The 20,792-nt window shown below is 39.0% G+C and overlaps 1 protein-coding gene across 3 annotated transcripts in view; it reads right to left on the reverse strand.

Moving 5' to 3' along the window:
• The window catches only part of rtn3 (reticulon 3), a 30,707-nt gene extending 11,631 nt beyond the window's left edge, over positions 1-19,076 (reverse strand). The window contains exons 1-3 of one of the 3 annotated variants that reach the window (XM_061912392.1): positions 18,760-19,076; positions 15,106-15,153; positions 1,661-3,865 (exon numbers count right to left, since the gene is read on the reverse strand). In XM_061912392.1, coding sequence (XP_061768376.1) covers positions 1,661-3,865; positions 15,106-15,153; positions 18,760-18,850 — 2,344 coding nt within the window. In that variant the 5' untranslated portion in view covers positions 18,851-19,076. The remainder of the gene's footprint in view (positions 1-1,660; positions 3,866-15,105; positions 15,154-18,759) is intronic. The other 2 variants (XM_061912390.1, XM_061912391.1) reach the window with 2 other exon arrangements.
• Positions 19,077-20,792: the final 1,716 nt, after the last annotated feature.

Genomic DNA, 20,792 nt, shown 5'->3' on the forward strand with positions numbered 1-20,792 from the left:
TGCTATCATTAGCTGACAAAATCCGTAGTTTACATTCTCAAAGCCATAAAACGGCGGGATATACTGTAAATACATATTACAGCACTTTAGGGAAAGTTAGCACCCTTTACTTATTACAATAGTCCCGTCCATTTCGTAATTTTAAGCACACACAACTCTTTAGTTGTACTATTTGAATACACTTGCAAAACAGAGGACCATTCAAGATCACCAGCTCATACACAAAACCACAAGAACGTTTGAAATGAACTACTATTAAAAGTGCATACCAGCAACTTTACAGTCAGTTTCGAATGGATCATGTTTGTACACAAAAGAGGGTGTACCTTGCACTAACTAGTACTTTGTTCTTGTAAGAATTTGACCAGAGCAGGGGGCAAAGTATCAGCGCGGATTAGGACATATTAGACTGTGTTATATGTGTTTATTTTGTCTAAAAATGTACGGTAAACATTCTGACAGAATACCAACTTAAATAGGTGCCATCTCACTAGGATATATACATTTCCAGACTTGTGCAAAATCCCGAATATCATGGACAATGTCTCCCAAATGCCAATTCAATCCCATGAACTTGATTTGAGGTTGCAAACAAGAAATTCAAATGCAATTCAAATTACAGTAGAACTAAAATGCCAATAGATGATTTCAATTGACACTAACTTCATAAAAAATATATTCCCATAAACCTCATGTACACATTGTTTTTCCAATTACAGCAAATGTTTTTCATCTACCACTAAAAATAAAAGTCTCTTATGTAAAAATAGATCATTTAATTTGGTGTATAGTAACTTTCAAATTATGGAATGCGATGGAAATTAATTTCCTAGACTGCTGTATTTTGTCCAAGTATTTAAAATGGTTGCCAAGATAATGCAGTACATTTGTTTGAAAGCCTGTGTTGAAAAATTTGATAAACAGATCTAGTTTCAAACTGCACCTAGTGCAGTTTGTGACAACAGCAACATGGAAAAGGATAATAGACATAAAAGGCCATTTGTACGAGATCATTTTGGTGAGCTCATTCTCAAGGACAAAATCCCTGATTTATTCATGTTAATAATATTAACATATTTAATAATAATAACACAAGGGACTGTGTGTTTATTTTAGCATTTGTAGTATTCATTTTTTTAATGGGAAAAATGATTCCTGTCACTTAGCTATAAGGATTTTCTTTGAATTGCAATTATTTTAATTCCACTTGCTGTAATCCAAATTCCAAATCAACATTCTCTGGGGGTAAAGACATATACCATTCGGTTTTGGGTTCTGTCTTTCAGTTCCTGTCACCTAGCTACAAGGATTTGCCCTTGGTGGGCTTTTCCTGTGCACCATCTCCGGTTTTGGTGTTGTTCATAATTTGTGAGGGACTATTTGAAAAACGATGGTTGACCGACTTTGTCTCTTTACCATTCTGCGATCTGCACCGGCTTTCAGTTCCTGTCACTAAGCTAGAAGAATGTTATTTGAATTGCAATTAATTTAGTTCCACTTGCTGTAATTCAAATTCCAAATCATCATCCTTTGGGGGTAAAGACATATACATTTGAATTTGGAATTTTACGCAAGGCTGGTTTCTTCCTTGGACTATTTGAGTGAAAAGACACCGCCAGTGAAAGCTGCTCTGGGAATTAACCAAGGGAATTAGTATTACCTGAGACGTGGGTTAGTATTGCTGTCAAGACATGCTCCGCAAGATGATAGGCTTCTGCAACCCATATGTCGATGGCTTCAACACCCTCAGAGTATGTGCTGTCACAGCAGAGTGTGTTGCTTTGGATATGTGGCGCATTAGGAACCAGGATACATGTAGTGTCATCTTCTTCTTCTTGACTGCAGCCCAACTGTTTGAGAGCACTGATGGTGAGACGTTCGTGTTCAATATCCATCACCATCGTGGGAGGGGACTGCTGACCATACACGACACCTTGAGTGTCATTTGACTCTTCACAATCGCTTGATTTGAGGCACTCTCGCATGAACTCTACAAAGCTATCCACAGGCTCAGAAATTGAGGGGTCAGCTATTTTAGAATCTTGTTGCACCTTGGTGGGCTTTTCATGTGCACCATCTCCGGTGTTACTGCTGTTCGTAATTTGTGAGGGACTATTTGAAAAACGACGGTTGACTGAATTTGTCTCGTTACCATTCTGCGATGGGTCCTGGCTTTCAGTTTTGGTTTCAGACGAGTCAGACATAAAGCGTTCTTTTGCACTTTTTAGTTTTATCTCATGTGACGCATCCTGGGTTTCAGTGACTACTTCAGAAGAATCTGACAGAAAGCGATTCTTTAGACCTTTTGGCTCTATCTCGAGCTTGGAGAAGGGAGACAAAGGCTCATAATCAAAGGATTGCCCATCATAGGTGTCATCCCGCATTAAGTTTTTAGAAAAAACAGCCACTGCCTTGTTGTTTGGGCTTTCCTGGACACTAACATCAGTTTGGTCTGTCTTAGTAAAGTTTTGTTGGAATTCAGTTGACCACTCATCTTTGTCAGGTACATTCACATCTTCCTTTACATCTGAAGAGGTGGCAGTAGTCTTACATTTTTCAGGTTGCGGATAGGACACATCCCATCCAGAGTCTATAAATGTTGGTGCCGATTTCTCATGGACAATATCAAAAGGAGATTTGACTATCTTTTGTTTGGGAGAGTATTCATCTTCTGATTCTACAGGAGAGGAAGGAGGAGAATAGCCTTCTATGAATTCGGTTTCAAGGGGCCTTCTGTTATGTGCTTCATTGCTGTCCTCAAAGGCAGAATCTGCAGTTTTTGTACCCTGTTTGACCACCTCATGGGCTTCGTGCTCTGTCTCAAATTCTATCTCCATCTCATCATCACTGCAGTTTGGCTCTTCCGTTTCTATCACATTGATTGTGGGAACCTGCATTAGTTTTCTCTCTGATCTTGCAGGGGGCATCACCCTTTCCTGTGGAAGCGATGAGATCTCAGGACAGGTAATGTCCGATGGAGGAGACATAGATCTTGGAGGGGATACAACAGAGGTGAAGCAATCTTCAATAACAGTTTCATCAGACTCCTCTGAGCTGTCTACTTCCCTGGCCTCTGCTGGCTCCAAATCTTCAGTCCAAGTGATCATTTTGTCACTCGTGACATCCAGAGTAGCTACGGGGCAATCTGGAAGCATTGTATCCTGCCCTGATGGATCAAGGAACCCTGACTGGTCCTGCTGAACCCACATGTCAGTAGTTGGCAGAAAGTTAAGGTCAAAGTCTGAGTCATCAACACTTGCCAGTTTCTGTGGACCATCCATCAAACCTTTCTGATTGTGATCACTTGAAAAATCCATTAAAGTGTCTGGGACACTAGTGATAGGAGGGGCATCAGGACTGACCACCTTTGGCTTCAATTCTGAAGTGATGGCGCATTTAACTAATCTTTCAGCATCGAAATCTGGCACTGGCGGAAGATGAGCCTTCATCCATGCTTCGGTTTCTTCAAATTCATTCACTTGTCTTAAGTCCCCAAGAACCTCAAAGGGGGATAGTGGTGAATCATAATCAGTGGAGCCTCTTTTCACTTCGACAACTGGTACATTTTTCTCAGTGGAAAGCTTCTGAAACCCTGTAGGAGGCTTTGCGATATCAGAGGGAGATTTGTCGTGGTGACGATCTTTTAAGTGTAAAGAATCGTTGCTTCTAAAATCAGTCTCCTTTTTGGCTGCAAGAGCTTCCAGAGCCTTTATGCGCTCTGAAACCGGAGACGTCTTTATTGGAGACTCTGGCTGTACATCACTTCCGTAATTATAGGGAGAAAAAGAGCCAGGTTGTGAAGAAAAGCGGAGGGATGTTGCTGTGCCTTCACAGGGCTTGTCGGGACCCAGCACCAGCTTTTTGTCTGCATTGACACGCATGGAGGACGACAGCAAAGAAGAAGAACAAGTAGGGGAGGTCACACATGTCACCTAAATGTCCATGCATTATTGATCATTGACTAAGACCTTACTCTTACTGCAGCCAAAGCGTTCATGCATTGCATCATTAGAATGTGAGCTAGATGAACATAATGGACAGACCTCTTACATATTGTTTTGCTCTTGACAGCGCAATAGCTGCAATAAACATGGGATCAAGTCATAATAATGATAGCATGAAGCCGCAGACACAATAACACTTACGCATAATGGTGATTATTCAATTATTTGTGGGGAAAGCAAAAGCCATTGGATATGTTAAAACTCAAACATGGAGGCTTCAAAAAGAAAACTACACAATGTGTAGGTCCAACATTTTGTGACATCATTCATAAAATTGTTACTATTGTAAAATAGGTCAGTTAGGCCTGGGCGATATATTTATCGATAAATTTGAGTGCTTTGTTGCAGGTGATTTAAAAAATAAAACATTTTACTTTTTTCTCCTCTTGCATATTTTTTTTGCCCCAATGAGCTTCTGTATCCATCGCCCGCCCTCTTTCTCCAGTGAGATCCACAAGTCTAGCAAAACAATGCTAATGCTAACTCAATGCGAGACGTTTGTTTCAAACAAAAGGAAAGTATTGTCAGTGCTTTAGAATTGCGGGAACAGGCATGGAACAAGTTACTGCACTGCAAAGTTTCTTTAGAAAAGGCAGCAGCACAACAAAACTTATTCCAGCATCTGAAAAATCAACGAGACGAGTGGAGAAACTGCAACTCTTGACAAGGCGAACAAGACCGTCAACTACAAACTCCACCTAAGAAGCATCGTACTGTGGAGGAATCATTTACATAAAAAGGTATGTCTCCATGTATCGGAGTACAATGCACAGAGAGATCACTAAAGCAGTTGCTCTGCACATCCAAACCAGACATCTCGTATACGTTTGCTGCTGCAAAACTCTCCTGGAACCATAACTAATTATACATCAATACAGGGATATATTACATGTACAATGAAGTGTACATTATCTTTAACATCAGGAAACATTAAAAAGGAGCCAGAGATACTTCAGGGAAAAGTTTGTGTTTCTCTACTTATTAAAACTATTTAACCATCTCAATGTTTTACTTGATTAATTGCATACAATGTACAATTTTACCCTTTTTATTTAAAATAGTATTTTATTCAAAGCAGAAGTTTTAACTTTGCACTTTATTCATCTAAATCATTTTTAGTATTTGATGATTATTGGTATCTTTGATTTATTTGAGTATTTTGCATGCAATGTTGCATATTTATTACAGAAATATTTTTCAAGACAGATGTTCTAAATTTGCACTTTATAATCTCGATGTTGCGGATTATTTTTTTGCATGAAATGTACAATGCTACATTTTTCTTTACAGAACTATTTTATTTAAGCAGAAGTGTTGCCTCCCAGAGGAAGCTCTTCATTTAGATATATGAAAATGATTGCATGTAATGTACAATTAAAATCTGGTCTAGAAAGTACAACAATTTAAAAAATAGAATTTTGCTGAGAGTAAGATACAGTATCATTTCAACCTATTAGTTTATGATTAAATAATAGCCATACTTGTTTAGAATTACCTCCGTCATTTGTATTCATTGGTTTATTTAAAAAGTAGGGGAAAAAAAATCTGAAAAAAAAATGTAAATCGAATTTTGGGTGAAAAAACCCTAATATTTTTAGACCTTGTCGCCCAGGCCTAAGGTCTGTTGAAATAACATTATATTTCAGGAAGTGCATTTCACAAAAATGAAATGATTGGTATATTTAAAGGGGAACATTATCACAATTTTAGAAGGGTTAAAACCAATAAAAATCCATTCCCAGTGGCTTATTTTATTTTTCAAAGTTTTTTTCAAAATTTTACCCAATGTGGGATATCCCGAAAAAAAGGCTTTAAAGTGCATGATTTTCGCTACCGTCCATTTTCCTGTGTCGTCATCCACTGATATACATGCTATCCAGGTGGATAGCACAGCAAGATATAGCGTCATTAGCTCGGATTCAGACTGATTTCAGCGGCTTAAGCGATTCAACAGATTACGCATGTATTGAAATGAATGGTTGGAGTATGGAGGCAGATCGCAAAAACGAAATTGAAGAAGAAACTGAAGCTATTGAGCGAATAGCTATTGACGCTATTCGGCCATGTCTGCCTTAGCATCGCCGGTAAAATGTGCAGACCAAACGATCGGGACTTTCGCATCTTGTGACACTGGAGCAACTTAAATCTGTCGACTGGTAAGTGTTTGTTTGGCATTAAATGTGGGTGGAGGGAAATGCTGGATGCAAATATAGCTACAAATGTACATACAGCTAGCCTAAAAAGCATGTTAGCATCGATTAGCTGGCAGTCATGCCGCGACCAAATGTCTGATTAGCATATAAGTCAATAACATCAACAAAACTCACCTTTGTGATTTTGCTGACTTTATCGCTGGAAATGCATCTGTAGGATATCCATACATCTCTGTGTCATGTCTGCCTTAGCATTGCCGGTAAAATGTGCAGACCAAACGATCGGAACTTTCGCATTTTGTGATACTGTTGCAACTTAAATCCATCAATTGGTAAGTGTTTTTTGGGCATTAAATGTGAGTGGAGAGAAAGGCTGGATGCAAATATTGCTACAAATGTACATACAGCTAGTCTAAATAGCATGATAGCATCGATTAGCATGCCATGCTAATCGATGCACATTCTACATAAATCAACATGAATCCGTCCCTGATCGTGCTGTCACACCCTCTGAAAACAAACCAACGAGGCATGATGTCTCCAAAGTACGGAAAACAGTCGAAAAAACGGAAAATAACAGAGCTGATTTGACTCGATGTTTATAACATGTTTGAGAAATGGCGGTTGACTACCTAGGTGACGTCACAACGTGACGTCAACGCTCTGAGAGCAAATAATAGAAAGGCGTTTAATTCGCCAAAATTCACCCATTTAGAGTTCGGACATGGGTTAAAAAAATATATGGTATTTTTTCTGCAACATCAAGATATATATCGACGCTTACATAGGTCTGGTGATAATGTTCCCCTTTAAGATGGGAGCATTACCCCTGAATGCTGTCAAGCCCTGCTTCAATGCGGATGTTACTGAGCAGAACACAGTGGTAGTATCTCGGTATACAAGTGCTTCTTCTTTCAAGTTTTTCGGGACATGAAATGTCACTTGGCTGATTATTATGCTGTAGGATGCGAGCAAAAATTTGAGTCACGAGCCTCCTCACCGCGAGTTGGTGTAGTAAATGCAACATCGATATAAAATTGTTTCAAACCATTGCAACAAAGAAAGAGACTGTAAAGACAGGGATTTTCCAACTATGGGAACGGAGATAGTAAAAGTAAAGAAGAGTGCTAAGAAGAACAGTATATATTTATTAAATTACAGAAAAGAGAAAGTATTCAGCTTGGCAAAAACTGTTGGAGAGGAGCTGAGTGAGTCTGCACCATACCGAAGCAGAATGAGTCAAGAACGCCAGCCAATGGCATGATAAAGAATTCTAAACTGCGTACATTTATACAAAAGATGGAGAAGCACCTTAAAGGAGAAACTGTAGAAGTCCACTCTCCATTGAAAATGCTATACATCAGGGCTATTCAAGTACATAATGAAGAGGGCCGCAGTTTCAAGAACCTAAGAGCTCAGAGGCCGGAAATCAAAATTTGGATGGTTTGTCAGAAAGTGCATCCGCGGGTTATATTCCTTTGAGACTGTTAATTGCAAAGTAAAAATATCGCCTTTCACACTGCACCGTCAATAAAATTATTATTCTGCCCATGCTACCAATTCAAGCATGTGCAGCTAGAAAAATACTTAACAGCATTAAGAAACAGAAGCTTTTGAAGGATTAATGTTCCTTTTGAATTATTTTCCTTTCTCAATTTTATTTACACTTCTCACCTCATTGAAGTTTGCAAGACTGAAATTATAAACATAAAACAAACATTACAAAAGTATAACGTCGAAAGTGTATTTTACAAAATAGAATGTTTAGGTTAATACATTCACACAAACTAAAGATGTTTACACAATACTTAGGGCTGGGCGATAGATCGAGTTTGTAAGAGATAGATATATTCTTAAACAAGATAAGAAAATATTGTAATATCATTATAATCTATTTCACGTTAAAATGACAAAACACCGCCTATTTGTTGTGTTCCTTGTCAAACTCTATGGTCTACTAAACCCCTCCCCTTCCTCCTTCCAAGACGTGCACGTATGGTTGTTTACTATGATGAGTCACGATTGGTTGAGATTATGGCAAAACCTTAGGAACAGGCCAATCATAGGCAAGATAGGGCGGGTCATCAAACCAGGAAAGGAAACACAAAAGATATCCCAATGATGACGAGAGAGTCGGAGAAAAGAAAGAGGGAATATTCAAGCGAGTGATTTATATATTAAAAAAACTAGTGGAACATGGCAGAGGGATTCTCTTCTTTAGATTTTTCTTTTAGCAATGTAGATGACGACCAGGAAACCCACAATGTGTCTACTTGGCCACATTTGGACTAATGTATGAGTCTGGATAAAACACTAATTTGAGTTGTTTACCATATAAGCCCAAATCAAAACTGTTCTTGAGTTGCCAAACAGGGCATATTTCGCACGAGAAATGTTGCCAAAAATTAATGTCTAAGTGAGGAAGATCATAGCCGCACAATTAGGTCAAGTCACTTACTTCGCGCTGACCAGAACTGTTCATTTGTGACAGTCAATTACATCGTCGACTGGGAATTAAATCGTGCAGTGGTTCTCAAATGGGGGTACGCATACCCCTGGGGGTACTTGAAGGTATGCCAAGGGGTACATGAGATTTTTTTTAAATATTCTAAAAAAATAACAACAATTTAAAATTCCTTTATAAATATATGTATTGAATAATACTTCAACAAAATATGAATGTAAGTTTCAACAAAATATGAAAGTAAGTTCATAAACGATGAAAAAAAATACAACAATGCAATATTCAGTGTTGACAGCTGGATTTTTTGTGGACATGTTCCATAAATATTGATGTTAAAGATTTCTTTTTTTGTGGAGAAATGTTTAGAATTAAGTTCATGAATCCAGATGGATCTCTATTACAATCCCCAAAGAGGGCACTTTAAGTTGATGATACCGTCGATCATAATATTTTATTAGAGCGTATCAAAATACGAATTGGTATTTCAGACTCAGCCCTGTCATGGTTTAACTCTTATCTTACTGATAGGATGCAGTGCGTCTCCTATAACAGTGTGACCTCGGACTATGTTAAGGTAACGTGTGGAGTTCCCCAGGGTTCGGTCCTTAGCCCTGTACTCTTCAGCATCTACATGCTGCCGCTAGGTGACGTCATACGCAAATACGGTATTAGCTTTCACTGTTATGCTGATGACACCCAACTTTACATGCCCCTAAAGCTGACCAACACGCCGGACTGTAGTCAGTTGGAAGCGTGTCTTAATGAAATTAAACAATGGATGTCCGCTAACTTTTTGCAACTTAATGCCAAAAAAACGGAAATGCTGATTATCGGTCCTGCTAGACACCGACCTCTATTTAATAATACAACTTTAACATTTGACAACCAAATAATAAAACAAGGTGACTCTGTAAAAAATCTGGGTATTATCTTCGACCCAACTCTCTCCTTTGAGTCACACATTAAAAGCGTTACTAAAACGGCCTTCTTTCATCTCCGTAATATCGCTAAAATTCGCTCCATTTTGTCCACTAAAGACGCCGAGATCATTATCCATGCGTTTGTTACGTCTCGTCTCGATTACTGTAACGTATTATTTTCGGGTCTCCCAATGTCTAGCATTAAAAGATTACAGTTGGTACAAAATGCGGCTGCTAGACTTTTGACAAGAACAAGAAAGTTTGATCATATTACGCCTGTACTGGCTCACCTGCACTGGCTTCCTGTGCACTTAAGATGTGACTTTAAGGTTTTACTACTTACGTATAAAATACTACACGGTCTAGCTCCAGCCTATCTTGCCGATTGTATTGTACCGTATGTCCCGGCAAGAAATCTGCGTTCAAAAGACTCCGGCTTATTAGTGATTCCTAGAGCTCAAAAAAAGTCTGCGGGCTATAGAGCGTTTTCCGTTCGGGCTCCAGTACTCTGGAATGCCCTCCCGGTAACAGTTCGAGATGCTACCTCAGTAGAAGCATTTAAGTCTCATCTTAAAACTCATCTGTATACTCTAGCCTTTAAATAGACCTCCTTTTTAGACCAGTTGATCTGCCGCTTCTTTTCTTTCTCCTATGTCCCCCCCTCCCTTGTGGAGGGGGTCCGGTCCGATGACCATGGATGAAGTACTGACTGTCCAGAGTCGAGACCCAGGATGGACCGCTCGTCGGGACCCAGGATGGACCGCTCGCCTGTATCGGTTGGGGACATCTCTACGCTGCTGATCCGCTTGAGATGGTTTCCTGTGGACGGGACTCTCACTGCTGTCTTGGAGCCACTATGGATTGAACTTTCACAGTATCATGTTAGACCCGCTCGACATCCATTGCTTTCGGTCCCCTAGAGGGGGGGGGTTGCCCACATCTGAGGTCCTCTCCAAGGTTTCTCATAGTCAGCATTGTCGCTGGCGTCCCACTGAATGTGAATTCTCCCTGCCCACTGGGTGTGAGTTTTCCTTGCCCTTTTGTGGGTTCTTCCGAGGATGTTGTAGTCGTAATGATTTGTGCAGTCCTTTGAGACATTTGTGATTTGGGGCTATATAAATAAACATTGATTGATTGATTGATTACTTCTATGTGTAGAAATCTTTATTTACAGTGGGGCAAAAAAGTATTTAGTCAGCCACCGATTGTGCAAGTTCTCCCACTTAAAATGATGACAGAGGTCTGTAATTTTCATCATAGGTACACTTTAACTGTGAGAGACAGAATGTGAAAAAAAAATCCAGGAATTCACGTTGTAGGAATTTTAAAGAATTTATTTTTAAATTATGGTGGAAAATAAGTATTTGGTTAACCATTCAAAGCTCTCACTGATGAAAGGAGGTTTTGGCGCAAAATCTCACGATACATGGCCCCATTCATTCTTTCCTTAACACGGATCAATCGTCCTGTCCCCTTAGCAGAAAAACAGCCCCAAAGCATGATGTTTCCACACCCATGCTTCACAGTAGGTGTGGTGTTCTTGGGATGCAACTCAGTATTCTTCTTCCTCCAAACACGACGAGTTGAGTTTATGCCGAAATGGATACATGGATGATACAGCAGAGGATTGGGAGAACGTCAAGTGGTCAGATGAAACCAAAATAGAACTTTTTGGTATAAACTCAACTTGTCGTGTTTGGAGGAAGAAGAATACTGAGTTGCATCCCAAGAACACCACACCTACTGTGAAGCATGAGGGTGGAAACATCATGCTTTGGGGCTGTTTTTCTGCTTAGGGGACAGGAGGATTGGTCCATGTTAAGGAAAGAATAATGGGGCCATGTATCGTGAGATTTTGAACCAAAACCTGCTTCCATCAGTGAGAGCTTTGAATGGTTGACCAAATACTTATTTTCCACCATAATTTACAAATAAATTCTTTTAAATTCATACAATGTGAATTCCTGGATTTTTTTTACATTCTGTCTCTCACAGTTGAAGTGTACCTATGATGAAAATTACATACCTCTGTCATCATTTTAAGTGGGAGAACTTGCACAATCGGTGGCTGACTAAATACTTTTTTGCCCCACTGTATAATTGAATCACTTGTTTATTTTTCAACAAGTTTTTAGTAATTTTTATATATTTTTTTCCAAATAGTTCAAGAAAGACCACTACAAATGAGCAATATTTTGCACTGTTATACAATTTAATAAATCAGAAACTGATGACATAGTGCTGTATTTTACTTCCGTATCTCTTTTTTTCAACCAAAAATGCTTTGCTCTGATTAGGGGGTACTTGAATTAAAACATTTTTTACAGGGGTACATGACTGAAAAAAGGTTGAGAACCACTGAAATAGTGCCTGACGGCAAATTTATTTTTTCATCTAAGTTTGATACATTTTGTATTAATTGCACAGCTATGTTATTTATTTTACGTAGAAATAATATTGTTGTATTTTATTTATGTTATGTAATTCTGTGCTACTTAAACAGTTTATTTTCTGTGATGTTAATACCCATCTTGACTAACGGGTAATAAAAGTGCCACTGACTGTTTACAGTACAGTTGTCATTCAGTGAAATTTCAGTGAATCACAAGCTCGAAAATGAATATCTTTATATTTATACTTTCACCGGAAAATATATCGAGATATATATCGAATTAGGGCTGGGTGATATATCGATACACGCGATATATCACGGGTTTGTCTCTGTGCGATACAGAAAATGACTATATCATAATATTCGAGTATACGTTCTCATGCATTTGTTTTTAGCTGCGGGCATTATACTACAGGCTCTTCCCACTCCTTCTTGTGTCTCCTTCTCACAGAGACTTAAAACAAGCCCGCCTTCTTACATATGTCACATACTGTCACGTCATACGTCACAAACGTATACGCCCTCGCCCAGCAGAGAAGTAGCAGTGTGGCCAACGTTAGCCGTGATGCTAGTGGAGTGTTGCGAAGGTGCAAATCTGGTAACAAATAAAGAATTAATTCCCAAGAAAAACAGCACGGGGTCCATCGTCTGGCGGTGCTTCAGCTTCAAGCGGGAATATGTCGAATAGACAACTTTAATTTGTCAAGTGTGGGGCACAAGCGTTGCTACCAAAGTGGCATTACTGATAATATGTAGCATCATTTGAAAAGTCACCTGCTAATAACTTTAATAATTAAGTTTTAGTAAATTGACTTAGTTGTGATTTCCCTCTCTGCATGAAAGTTTAAAATGAGCATATATTAATGCAGTATGAACAATAATTTTTTAATGTAGACACACAGAATCATCATCCTGCTGTGTTTATATGTATCAAGTGTTCATTCAAGGCTAAGGCAAAATACTGAGATATATATCGTATATCGCGATATGGCCTAAAAATATTGTAATATTAAAGAAAGGCCATATCGCCCAGCCCTATATCGAATATCGAGTTTAAGTAAAAATATATCGAGATGTACTTTTTCGTCCATATCACCCACCCCCAGCAATACACATATGGAAATTAAACTTCCACAGCAAACATGATTGTGGCTCAACACATTTAAACCTTCTAGTGGTCAAATTTAGCTCTGTGTATATTAAAAAAAGATTTGATTGCCAGTGAGAGTTACTCAGACACGACAACAAATACAAAAGAGACCATGAAGTCATCAATTTCAGTACAAAAAAAACTAAATATATTGATGCACAATATGTAGTTACAAAGATCTGACCAAGTTTCGCGATGAAGCTTACACGTGTGGATTTCTATCGTTATTGTTGATCTGGAACAGTGTGTCCGCCGCTTTAAAGGTATGACCGAAAACAATGACTCTAGCAGTGGGGCAGAACATTTAAACTGTGTTGTTCAGTCAGTAACCATTTTATTTCGATTTTTAAGGATCAATGGTGCCATTTTTCAGTAGTCTTCTACTCACCCAACTGCTGCTTTATTGGGACATATATGCCTCACTGTTGCCTCTTGCACGGTGGCAAGTGTGCTTCATACGTGATCAACCCTAGTTTGAATGGTTTCACGGTAATGTTCAGCAGGCCAAATTAAAAGCTTTGGCGGGCCGCCAGTTGAATAGGTCTGCTGTACATGATTATAGTATTTCATAAAACTAATTTAGTTGTAGCACATTTTTGTGTATTGTTTTCGACACAATATTTCCTCGCGCTAATTAAATTAAATTAATTCAATGGATGAGACTGGCATTACAAATCTTATAGGCACAAGCTGCATCACAGCACCAATTAAACTTATGTCCCATCCTCTGCTGGTTGCAACCTAGCGCTGCCTCCCTTTTGCCTCAGTTGCTTTAAAACATGATCAAATCAATTCATCCATTGTTAAATTTTGCACATTTGACCCAATTATTTGCACCCAACTAAACATAATAATATTGTGCCAGTCTAGAGATACAACTGCATTCATGTAGATAAACTATTGAGATGTTACCAGATGTTTTACTGTTGACATACTCCCAAGTATCCATCCATCCATTTTCTACCGCTTGTCCCTTTTGGGGTCGCTGGAGCCTATCTCAGCTGCATTTGGGTGGGAGGCGGGGTACACCTTGGACAAGTCGCCACCTCATCGCAGGGCCAACACAGATAGGCAGACAACATTCACACTCACATTCACACACTAGGGCCAATTTTAGTGTTGCCAATCAACCTATACTTAAAATTAACACAAAGTTGATTTAACATGAAGTGAAAACATGCAATGATTGTGTAATCGATAAGTATTAGGATAAACACCTTATAGGTCTATTCTAGCATAACTACTAAATACAGCACTAACCCATGACAATAAGCAAAAGAAGAATGGAAAAAAACGTAATGTCGTCTTAATGGCTAAAGCAAAGATGTGCACAAAGCCACAAGCAGCTAACTAGTGGACGGGCACTGGGCAGTAGCTGATTACATCAGTGTCACTCATCTTCTCCTGAGGCCCCTTTGCTGCTGGGTCTGATTATGGTGAGTTAAGATACTGGGTCAGAAGGAAGGTGGGCCCAATCTAGCCCCTCATGGGACACCAACCTGAACCATATTTAGATTCCTACATCTGGGCAAAGAACGTGAACTTGTCTTGCTTTCTTAAAATAAGGTGCCAATCTCAGGATTATCTTAAACCTGCAGTCACTGTGGCTGACCTCAATAATGCTCACTCGCAGGCGATAAAGAAAAAACAGATCAGGCTACCAGCAGCTGTAGAGGCCCACCCGTCTCTATCTTGTAGTTTGAAAAAAAAAAGGTTCCAATTCATGTGATCGCTTGTTGGCGCAAGGAAACCTTTTTTTGTACGATTTTTCATCTCACATGATGTTTCATGCCGGACTCAAACTTGTGACAAGCATTTCATGACAAATGTCTTGCAAAGAAGGATGGGTAGAACTAAAAAGCAAGCTTTAGGGGTATATTATGTAGTTCTGCTGGGGTATATTATGTAGTTCTACTGGCCTGTGAGGAGCAAGAGATGACTACCAGAAAGAGGGATGGAGAAGAGCAGCTGAGCAGAAAAACGGAAAGCAGGCGAGCAGTCTTACGAGAAGCAAACACTTGCCTTGTGAAGACTGAATGAGAGATACAGGCGAAGAGGTAAGAAAGGAATCTGGGAAAAAATGAAAAAAATTAACTCCTGTTCAGTGTACTGTATGACAAAAGCATTCAAATAAGCACTTAATTATGCAAACTTACTACTTATTCAACTTTATGTGCTACAAAACTACCATAGTATCACAACATTTACCATGCAGGTTGAACCCTAACCAAAACAGACCACACTTTACAACACTGACTTACTGTTTCTGCCTCGTGGTGCAATGCATGACACAGCAATATTACGTGAACTACATTCCCTGTGTTGCGGTTTAACAGCTACACAGACAACTTTAAACATCAAGTATAACTTTCTAGAAAGCAAAAATGACAGTAATCAATTATTCCCCTCTTGAATGGGGAATTTGCACCGCTGATCAGCAAATTACACGGTTCTTTCATGATGTAACTTGTGACAAAATTGACCTTTAAATGTTTCAAATCTGACGACAAAGGAGGGAAGTTAGGCTAAATCTTACTGGCCTTTTAGCAAACTAAAATATATTTTTAAATGGCGTAACTGGTGATGAAATTGAAGTTTATAGCTAAAAAGACAAATGAGAAGTCAACCTAAATGTGACTAGACTATACATGTGGAGTCATCAAGGGTGCATGGAATTTTTTGGGGGGAGACGGGGGTGGGGGCTTTCGAGACAATATTTTTTTTAATCCAGAGTCAGGTTGCCGTTCCATAAGCACGTCAGTTGGAGTGGACATTAATTATTTTTCTTTTTGTTGCGAGGAATGTGTGTGTGTGTGTGTCACATTGACTCAGGGGTGTGTAGCATGTGGACGTGGTACAGGATCTGCAGGTTGGGGTTGCTCCACCCTTGTGGAGCAGCATTCCTTGTTTAGAGCTCATAAGGCAGTTTACCGTCTTATATACCACACCTGCAAGATAAACTGTGAAAATTGAACATCCATGGCCACTATTCTTAAACTTGTGGGACAGTTATCAACTAGCTTGCTCTCCCACTGAGGTCTCTTTGACTGCGTCTGTGACCTCAGTGACGTGCTCAAAACAGGATGGAGAAGTATTACAGGAAAGAGAAGGGGGAACCTAACAAGCCAAGTATGAAAAGCAGGAGGCTGAAAGAACGTCAAATTCTGGCACCTGTCTATATCCAATTGATCAGTTGCCTCTATAGGCGGTGCTTGTGCAACAGCATTCCACTGATGCAGTAAAAACCCTGCATATTATTACATAATGGTATCTATATTTGCATTAAATTAGTCAAAAGTAATCTGGGATACTTAAACTCACATGCCATTAACAAGTGTAACATTGCATGGCATAGTTTAGATTGATTCTGCTCCAACTCAAAGACATTCCCAAATCATTCTTCATAATATTCTAATGCATGTCAAAGTTAATTCAATTTTTACATTACACCAATAAAACACACCTGTGAGTTGTAAATGGTCTCCCGAGCCAGACTTTGGACACCTCTGTGCTAAAACCATATTGTAATTGCTATTGCACCCAACCATACTATGAGCTTTCATGCGAGCAGTTTTCTCCTAAGATTGCACACAGTCTCATAAAAGATGTAATTTGTACCAAACTTCCTCTGGTGATGCAAAGCTGTTGGAGAAATGAGGTCCTCATTTTAAAGTGTGCCACTTCCTCTGTGACTGGCGTCGCTCATCAGTGGCCACGTCCAGTCAAATGAGCTTGTTCCTATTCATGATGCAATTGCTAGGTCATATAATAAAGAAACAATATGAATATAAGTATGCACAATGTAGTCTAGAAGTGCTAGAATGGGAATATGTTTAGCTTGGTGGTGCCTTATGTTGTAAATGACAAGTGAAAAGCAGCATTTTGGAATAATCCCCAATGAGAATGCGAGGGAGGGTCTTCAAAACTGTTTTGAAGAGATTCATTCAGCCGTGTTGGAACGGCGCAGCTTTGTTCAGTCAGCTTTCCTGGATTAAAGCCATTGTCATTCAGAGACATTCAAGGAAAACAATTGGCACAGCTTTTAACATACAGACGCTTTTCTCTATTGCACCTTTAATTAAAATTAGAAATGCAGCAAATTTTTGGCTAAACACTTCTCACCGGAACAACAATGCTGAAACCGGATGTTGTAATGTAAGCAGGAAACATGCAATTATCTGGAGTGAAGGCAACATGTATGCAGTGTGGGCATACTTTAATATCTGACAATGTGCAATGTGGAAATACCAAGAGAGGGATCTTCTGCAAAGACGTTCTCCACGTCGGGTCTAATCACCTGAAATCCAAACATTCTGATCGCAAGAAAAGAAAAGTACATCCCCGAAGACTCTGAAGCGTCATTCAGTATTTGGCCTGTACATTATCATTTTTGTTTTATATTGTTGTAATACCATAATTGTGTGATTATTCTACTCTTTGAATGATTAATATTAATTCAAGCAATTGCAATGCCTTGATTTTAGGCAGGTTAGTATGCAGTCATAGCTATAATAAAAGCAATGGTAATAATAGTCATAATAATTTATTTTGGTGTTTCGGTCTAAGTTTCCTCTTTGTGTTGCAGCAAATAAATTTCATTTCTGTACATCCCTAATTAAAATAGATTGTGCACGGGTATCTCCTGGTGGAACAGCTGAGCCATGAAGGATGGCAGCTGCTTGTAAAGGAGGATCATATTACGAGTAAAGGAATACTACCTGACACATGGCCATCAAGGTAGAAAAATAAATAAAACATTAATTCAAATTACATTTTGACATATCTAAATACAATCAAACACAAATGATGAATGCATTAAATGAACATAGTAAATATGTTTATAATTGTAAAAGTAGTAAATAAATACAATTAAAACTGGTCAGTTCCTAAATTCTGACCAACTATAATATATGAGCTACAGTAGAATGAGGCATTACAGGCCACACCCAAGCAAGTGTAGCTGACTTCTATAACCACATTTGGAATAGTTTTTAGCCTTTCCAAAACACAAAAACATCAAACGTGAAATTAAAAGGATGTTCGAGCAATAATGAAAATGCCCCTCTAAACAATAAGTACTCGTAGACTACCAACAACTATTTGATCATCCTTTACTTCATCCTCGCTCAACAGAGACAATTTCTCCTAATGAAAGGATCTTGTTGTGGGAGTGTCATCACTCATGACACATCTAGATAGCTGTGGCTTTAAGAGATGCCGCCTTTATTGGCACTTGCGCTGTAACTCATCTGCAGTGCATGCCACACACCTCAATTAGACACACGCCCAAAACAAAAATGTCATCAAAACGTGCATTACGATTGGATGATTGTTATTCATTTTTTGGGTCGCTACTATTGTAAGCATTACGGTTACGCTAATTAAGTGAACTGCGTGCAAGCTGCATGCAAGCTTGTACTGTTGCAAACAGTAACACACATTGGCAAGAATTACACACAATGTGTCTGAATACTGACATATTAGTGTTGTATTTTGTCAAATATGTAGTCAATAAAAGCCATACAATGGCCACGCACTGTTCGACAGACAAAAATAAAAGCGCAACGGCTTTTGTAGGCTCGACGACAACACATACGTTAGTCCAACAATAGACATCGCTAAAAAAATAAAAGAGATTGGTGTCAGAATACAACGGGTTTAAAAATTATGTCTCACCGGTTGGCTTTGATTCCTTCGAAGCAGAATTTTGTCCATCTCCCAAGCCCTGTGACGACGAGATCTGGGCGGACTGAGTCATTGGATCCATACTGAGCTCGCAAGGCGGCGGCGATAAAAGGCAGATGAAATGTCACGGGTCTCAGTCAAAGTGGTCTCGAAGAGGATCTTCCTTGGGTAGAGAGGAAGACTTCTGCTTTTCCCACCCCCAGAAAAGCAAATGCTTGGGTCTACACTTCACCGTGGCGTCCGACAAGTGAAAAGACAGAGAGGCAGGGAAAGAGGCGGTCTACGTGACGAAGGAGGGGACAACATGGCGGCGGAGAGACGTTCACGGAGGGAGTCGAGAGTCAAAAATTCCAGTACCCAACCCCTCGACATGTTCACACGTCCACGATACTAAAAATATTGACTTAATTCATGCATGTTCACCATTGCACTCATACTGAGCATGTGTTTGCTAAAATTCCATAAACTACACGTTTTTATTCGGTATGTCAATATTCTACGCCGCTAAAGGAAACAAACCAGTACCAATATTGCTTTACAACGCTATAATAGATCCGCATTCCTATTGTAATGAGTATTAAGTAACATTATATCTGGGTTCAATCCTGGGCTCGGGATCGTTCTGTGTGGAGTTTGTATGTTCTCCCCGTGACTGCGTGGGCCTATATAGTCACAACCACTGGTGTGCCGTGAGATGCAGTCTGGTGAACTGTGGGAGATTGTCATTTCACCTATTTGGGTTAAAATATATTTTTTGCAAACCAGTAAAAAAAAAAGAAGCGGCAAATAATGTGCCGTTGTTGAGTGTCTGTGCTGAATAGAGCTCTGCAGAGTAACCATGTAATACTCTTCCATATCAGTAGGTGGCAGCAGGTAGCTAATTGCTTTGTCATGATCACAATATGCAGACGACCGCGGGGCCAGTGTGGAGGTCAAAGGTTATTAAATGCTTAAACCAGTGCTTCTTAACCTTGTTAGAGGTACCAAACCCCATCAGTTTCATATGCGCAATCACTTCTTTAGTGAAAAATACAGTTGAAATGTTTTTTTTAAATTTCAAGACAGAGTTACCGTATTTTTCGGACTGTAAATCAAGGTGTTTTTCCTAGTTTGGCCGTGGCTGCGACTTATACTCCGGAGCGACTTATAGTCCGAAAAATACGGTATATGTTTTTGGTAACACTTTAGTATTGGGGACATATTCTATGTAAAAAATACTTAATTTAGAGTTTTTGGGACACAGGGGGAACGTATTCTAAGTAGGGCTGCAACTAACAACTAATTTGATCGATTAATTTGTCAATTATTACTTCGATTAATTGAATAATAATCGGATAAAAGAGACAAACTACATTTCTATCCTTTCCAGTATTTTTATTGAAAAACAGCATACTGGCACAATACTTATTTTGATTTCTGTTTCTCAGCTGTTGATAAATGATGCAGTTTATAAATAAAGATTTATTGAGAAAATACATATATATATTTTTTAAATAAATGAAAAAAAAATAACCTCTGCTCATGCGCATAGCATAGATCCAACGAATCGATGACTAAATTAATCGCCAACTATTTTTATTATCGATTAGTTGTTGGAGCCTTAATTCTAAGTAACAAAGACTTCATTTAGAGTTATTTAGTTAGGGTTAGAGTTAGAGGGTTAGGGTCAGGATTAGAGAGTTAGGGTTTAATAAGTACTTAATAATGACTAGTTAAGAGCCAATATGTTACTAATTTGCACTAATTTGCTAATTTGTTAATAAGCAACTAATTAATGGTGAATATGTTCCCCATACTAAAGTGTTAACATGTTATTTTTTACTGGTGTACCAAATGAACCGTGCATCAACATCACCTTGCTCAAACAACAAAACCAACACAGTGCATAAACTCACAACAAATTACTTCTGCTGTTGCTGTATCCATAATATGCCGATAGGGAGAAGTTTTTATTTACACGATGAGTCGGGTGTGTCTTGACCTCGCCGAACCCCTGAGCCCGACTCACCGAACCCCAAGGGTTC

The sequence above is a fragment of the Nerophis ophidion genome, linkage group LG10, assembly GCF_033978795.1.
Source record: "Nerophis ophidion isolate RoL-2023_Sa linkage group LG10, RoL_Noph_v1.0, whole genome shotgun sequence".
Lineage (NCBI taxonomy): Eukaryota > Metazoa > Chordata > Actinopteri > Syngnathiformes > Syngnathidae > Nerophis > Nerophis ophidion.